At 51.5% G+C, this 6,000-nt stretch overlaps 1 protein-coding gene across 1 annotated transcript in view; it reads left to right on the top strand.

Annotated features, from left to right (window-relative positions):
* Positions 1 to 595: 595 nt before the first annotated feature.
* Positions 596 to 6,000, top strand: part of PGBD5 (piggyBac transposable element derived 5) — a 70,323-nt gene continuing 64,918 nt past the window's right edge. The window contains exon 1 of the mRNA XM_050894204.1: positions 596 to 1,019. Within this exon, the coding sequence (XP_050750161.1) occupies positions 596 to 1,019 (424 nt within the window). The remainder of the gene's footprint in view (positions 1,020 to 6,000) is intronic.

The raw sequence follows: 6,000 nt of genomic DNA, 5'->3' as shown, positions 1-6,000 counted from the left end.
CGGCTCCAGCACCGCGGGCGGGTGGACAGCTCCGGCCGGGGCCGGGGCCGGGGCCGGGGCCGGGGCCGGGGCCGGGGCGGGGCCGGGGCCGGGGCCGGGGCCGGGGCCGGGGCCGGGGCCGGGGCCGGGGCCGGGGCCGGGGCCGGGGCCGGGGCCGGGGCCGGGCGCAGGGACCCCCCTTCCGGCGGCGGCGGGCAGCGGCGGCCGCGCCGCAGCCGGCGCTGTGGTTTTAAATGGGCGGAGCGGCGGCGGGCGGCGGGGCGGGCGGTGGGCGGCCCGCGCCGGCCCGCGGCGTCCATATAACCCCACCTCCCGGGCGCGGACTGCCGCGGTAATTGGCTGGATGTGGTACTTGGAGATGTTGAGCTGGCTCCTTCCCCCCATGTCCCTGCACACACACAGGGGCGGGTGGTGCGGGCGGGAGCGGGAGGCAGGGCTCAGCCCCGGCGGCGGCGGTTGCGGGGCTCCCCCCACTCCCTGCCTGCCCGCCACCGTGCCCGAGCCGCTCCTGCTGCTCGGCTGCTGCCTGCGGCCGCAGGACCCGGCCGAGCCGGGCCGAGCGGAGCGCGGGCGGCTGCTGGCGACGGCCGAGATGATGGCGGAGGGCGGCGCCGGGCCGGCGCGGAGGAAGGCGCTGTCGCTGCTGGAGGCGGCCCGCTGCCGCTACGAGAGCCTGCAGATCTCCGACGACGTCTTCGGGGAGTCGGGCCAGGACAGCAGCGGGAACCCCTTCTACAGCACCTCGGCCGACTCTCGCTCCGCCGCCTCCTCACAGGACGAGGAGGACGACGAGGAGGACGAGGGGCGCCCGGAGGGGCCGGGCTCGCGGGGCAGGGCGGCCCGGCGCCGCGCCCCCAGGGCGGCGGCCACCCCGGCGGAGCGGCGGCGGCAGCGGCAGGTCGGCGGCGACGGCACCGTCCCGGGCGGCCCCGGCCCTACGGAGGAGGAGGAAGCGGAGATGGGGGGCTGGACCCGGTCGCTGCGAGACGTCCCACCCCCTCACTTCAAGGATGGCAGCGGTACGCGGAGGGCGGGCTCCCGGGGCAGTGGGCGGCGGGGCCGGGCGGCTCCGGGCGGCCCCTGGGAGCGGGGGTGCCCGCGGGGGGTGCCCGGAGCGCGGCGCCGAGGCCTGGGTCGCGGCGCAGCCGTGCCCGGTGGCGCCGGGGAGGGAAGCCCCTGCGGGCCCGGCTGCCGGCCTGGGCTGTGCCCGGCCCCTGGCCTCGGGGGCGGGGGGGAAGGCAGGTGCCTCCTCCTGCCCGGTGCCTTCCCGGGAGCGGCCCTGCTGTCAGGCGCTGGTGCCCAGGGCTGGTGCGGGGAGAGCCTGGCCGAGGCAGTGAGCGGGAGGGCGAGGGGAGGCCGCGTGTGCTTAGTCACAGGCATCCCCTCCCCGGCGCTGTAGCGGTGCCCCGGGCGCCAGCAGCTCCGGGGATCCCCGCGGGAAGCGGGCAGGCTCTCCCCGGAGCAGGGTGTGCTGCGCAGGCCCCCTGTTCGGCTGTGCTCTGGCGTGGCCGGTGGCTCCTCTTCCCTGCTTACAGGTGGGGAAAGCCGCTGATCTGGGCGATGCGGGTGACCTGCCCTGTGCTGTGCAGAAGGGCTCTGGGAACGAGACTGGGATTCCCTCTGGCTGCAAGGCTTTCTGTGCAGCCGTCCCTAGCCTTAACCCTTCTTGTATGGCTTTTGGCCAGAGTGAATACCAAGAGAGTGGTGATGTGACATGACATACAGCAGCAGTGCACAGCACTGAGATCTCCGTGGACTGGCTTGTGTAGCAAGTTGCACCACTGGTTTGCCTAGGGAGCCATTATAAGATATCTGTCTGCAGGCCTCAACAACCAAGTTGACTGTGTAGCAGCAAGGCTTTGCAAAAAAAAAATATATGGTTATGAAGAGCTGGGATGTGAAATAAAACATTTGCATCTCAGAACAGGATGTGGTGATTGCTGTCATCCTCAGCTGAGCTGACAGGTTGCTTGTCTTCGCTGGTTTTTTTGCAGTGTTTAATTCTTTCATTTTGCTGTTAAAAGGTAAATGCAGAAGAGTGCTGCTACACTTCATGTAGTGTGCTGAAATTTGTGCAATGGGACAGGCAGAAACCTATCTGAGGAAGCAGCTTGGGATGGGGGAGTAAGGTGGAGCTAGCACTGCAGCCCAGAGAAAGTTCTGTCATGCTTCTGACAGATGTGCAAATAGAAGTTGCATCTACCTCTAGAAATAGCTAGACCCTGTAAAATGTTTAAGATCAAGCTGATGTGCCTATTTAAACAACTCTGTAAGTTTTATTGATGATTCTTATTCATAAGCATATCTAAGATCAGGTTCCGGACCATAGGCTTCACAGTGTTATGCTATTTCAGCATCAATTATCACTTAATTTCTCTGCCTTTGCTGGCTTATTTCTTCATATGATTACTTTATAGTAATATCCATTTTAACATAGACAGAACTGGGATTAACGTTTTAATGCTGATTTGGAAAAGAATTAAGTTGATGACCTATTAATTCAGGAATTAATTTTTTCTTTGAAATAAAGGAGTCTGACTTATGGTTGTCAGAAATAGATGCAGACGTCTCTTGAGGAAGGTGTATGGGTATTGCTGTGAATATTTCCTCCTAGTAATAGATGGAAAAGAGGTTGCTGCTGCCCTTTCCTTCTGTTGATCATCATGATGATGATAGATGCTGCATACTGTTCATAGCATGGTGATTTGGTTTGGCGGAAGTTCAGTTTGTGTCATGATTTGATATGTGTGAAATGTGTACCCTCTGTGATATTTTTATTTGACTACTCAAATTCCAAGCTATGGAAACTACTACACTGTATATAAATAAGCTCTTATAATTCTAGTTTGTAGATCGACTGGTGTTAGACCATGCATGTATCGTGATTGCAGTCATGCTAAGCATACTTGTACTGGCACCATTATCACTTCATTGGACACTGTTCTGACCCAAGAGTTCAGATCCATACCTGCTGAGGAAAAGGTCTCCACTGAGGTGAAGACAGCTGTCCCTTGCAGTGACAGCACGTCTTTCAGTCACTAATGGAGTACAAGCAAGAAATGCAGGGTCAGACACAGAGCACTAACAAAACCATATTCTTAGTTCCAGCCTGATGGATGTAAGAATCCTTTCTTTCTAGGTTCTGAGCTTAAAAGGAAGAGGTTTTCATGAGACTGAGATAAAACTTATCTTTGGTTAGCACCAAAACTTCCGAGTGTGGCCTTTTGGTCAAAATCTCAGAAGAAGAATCCTAGCGGCAAGTACTTGACATCATCTGATGCCAGAAGACAAATGTCCCTGTGGACTGAAGTCTTATGGGACTTCAGCTACATCAATGCTTGAGTCAGACTAGGATCAAACCTAGTGTCAAGCTGTTTGGTTTGGGAGGCTGCCCCTTCATGAAAGAGGTGTGGAGGAGGAAAAGGTTTAAGTTAGTTAATGAGAATGAGCTAAAGCTCCCAAGAAAAAAAAATGAAGAGCCACTTAAAAAACTCTTGTGGTCCTTTTTCACTACAAGTAGAAAATGCTATCACTTCCTTTTTTTTTTCCCTTTTTTTTTTTGAGTAAATTAATTAATACTGCCTTTCCCTCCCCAACCTCAATATTAAACTGATGTCTTAAAAAAGTATTGTATCCACCCTGGAATTAGTCCTGAGCACAGACAGGCTAACTGATACTTCATCTCAAAAATATACTAGAGGCCCAGATGTGCTGAGGGCTGCTGGCAGTGTTAGATGGTTCACTGTGTCCTCAATCTGCAGTCAGTCACTGCATGTGTTCGTGGTGACGCCTGCCATGCCTGTGTGGCAGGTTCTGACAAACTGGGAAAGGTCTGGATTGACTTCTGTGTCAGGAGAGAAGTGACTGGATGGCATCGCTGCACAACACTGTGCTGTTTGTGTCCCTGATTTTTGTTTTCTGCCCCTTCTTCAGGGATCTCCGGTTACTGTTGTTCCTGTTCCATTTAATAAAAATAGTGGGTGCTTAGACTCCCTGGGGGGAAAAAAACCCCACATTAATTGCTTTAGCTGACTTCCTTTGTGGAAATACAAAATAGCTGTTAACTTTAACACAGAGGTTACAACAGATGGCTTGCTGGCACTTCATGTTATTTCTAGTTAAGCTACTCTGTGAAATCATTCCCTTTAGTTGCTGAGAAAAATCCCAACCATATTGTGATGCCCTGATTTTTAAACTGATAACTAGTGGCACCATGTAGTTCTGATTAAAATAGGTGGAGGAAACAAGTGCCTGTCACAAATATCAAAGCAGTAACATGAGTTCTGAGGTACTGGGATATGAGTAGTGGATAGGAGGTCTTGGAGGCAGCTGCTGAAATGCCTTCCTTTCACAGAGTGCCTGGCTACAGCAGGTCCATGAGTAGGTCAACATGTGTGTTTAAAAGGATGATGGCATCCATGATCAAATGTTGGATCCAGGCATGTTTTGGTATCTCCCTTCTCATTCTCTCCAAACCTGGCTGTGAAGGGGAAGCAGAATTGATTTGTTGGGAAGTGAACCTACAAATAGATAGGCTTCTAGGAACGGTCATCTGACCTCTGCCCAAACAGTACTTTAATTCTGAAAGGAGGGATAGCTGGGGCACCTCTGGCTTCCCTTCCTCTGAGGGCAGGACAGAGCTAGTTGTGGAAATGCAGAAAGAATAAGAGAACAAATTGCTGGTAGGATAGGGAAAGCATAATCGAAATGGAGAGAGCGAGCGAGCAACTATTACTACTTCAGTGACAAGCTAGTAAGTGCCAGTAACTCAATGCAAACCCTTCATTTCTGGTCGCTCCTGCCTCAGACTTAACTGGTGTGCTCTTCCTTCCTTCAAGAGTGGGGTGGCTCTGGGTGGTGCTTTCCCTTGTTAGCTCAGTAATCTGGCCACGAAATGTTCCGTAATGGATAGAGGCACTATTGATTCTGGTCTTTCTTCGTGGAGGGTCTTAGAAGGTGCAAATATCCTGGTATTGCTGCAGCTTGATGTTCCTGAATTGGGGTAGCTGGTGTTCTCTTCCTAGGGTCCAATGCTTCCTATATCCATATAGTTCAGCGACCAGAAAATTGGACTTCAGATGTAAGAGCGCTTCTTATTGTTAGGGATAATGTTTTAGGGTGGCAGCAATAGCAGGGAAGTCTGAGCAAAAGTTAATGCTGAAGTCCTCAAAGTTACAGCCAATTGGTGCTACTATTTTCTTTATTTTCTATGCCCTCCAAAACCTGTTCTTAAGCCTAGACCTGAGGACAAAATGTTAAGAGTGTTTTTGCTGAAAGAGCATAGCAGCTCCTCTTCAAGTTGCATTTAGAGAGTGTAACTAGCTTTTTATGGATTTCCAGAGTATTTCTCTGAAACACTAAATGTGCCATAAGTTACCATCTTTGAAGAACACGCTCCAGTAGAACAGCATGCTCTCAGGGAGAAGTTGCATAGACCATGTCTAGCAATCGGGCTCTCCTTGTCACCTTGAAGAGGTTTAAATGAATATTTAAAGTAGTTTTTAATAATTTTTTTCTTTGTTAAATGAGAATGTTCTTTTCCAGAAAGACCAGGTTATGGGAAACAGTAATTTATTCCATGATGGCTGCCACATGAGAGATGATCTTTTGCACAAGGGAGGGTATGTTATCTGAGAGATGAAATGAGCCTGCATGTTCCAGCTAAAGTCAAGGAAGCAAGGCACAGCTTTAAATTCCAGGTTGTGACCACCCTCACAGTAAAAAAGGTTTTTCTTATGTTTAATCACTAGTGTCTGCATGTCAGCTGATAAGACTTCACTCTTGATTGGATTTTTTTCAGTAGTGTTGTTATTTTATGAATGTTAAATAAGGAAAATGAATTTAGTTCCTTCAAGTTAGTCTCCAGTGAATCATACAATACAGTATATGTTGCTATAGCATGGAGTTGTTCCTGTGACCTGTGTTCTAAATACTTTTAGCAGAGCTAAACAATTCAGTTAAAGTTAAATAATCAAAGGAGAGGAAAGTGATACAGGTAAG

The sequence above is a fragment of the Gymnogyps californianus genome, chromosome 3, assembly GCF_018139145.2.
Source record: "Gymnogyps californianus isolate 813 chromosome 3, ASM1813914v2, whole genome shotgun sequence".
Taxonomy (NCBI): Eukaryota; Metazoa; Chordata; class Aves; order Accipitriformes; family Cathartidae; genus Gymnogyps; species Gymnogyps californianus.
This window is presented reverse-complemented; position numbering and strand designations above follow the sequence as displayed.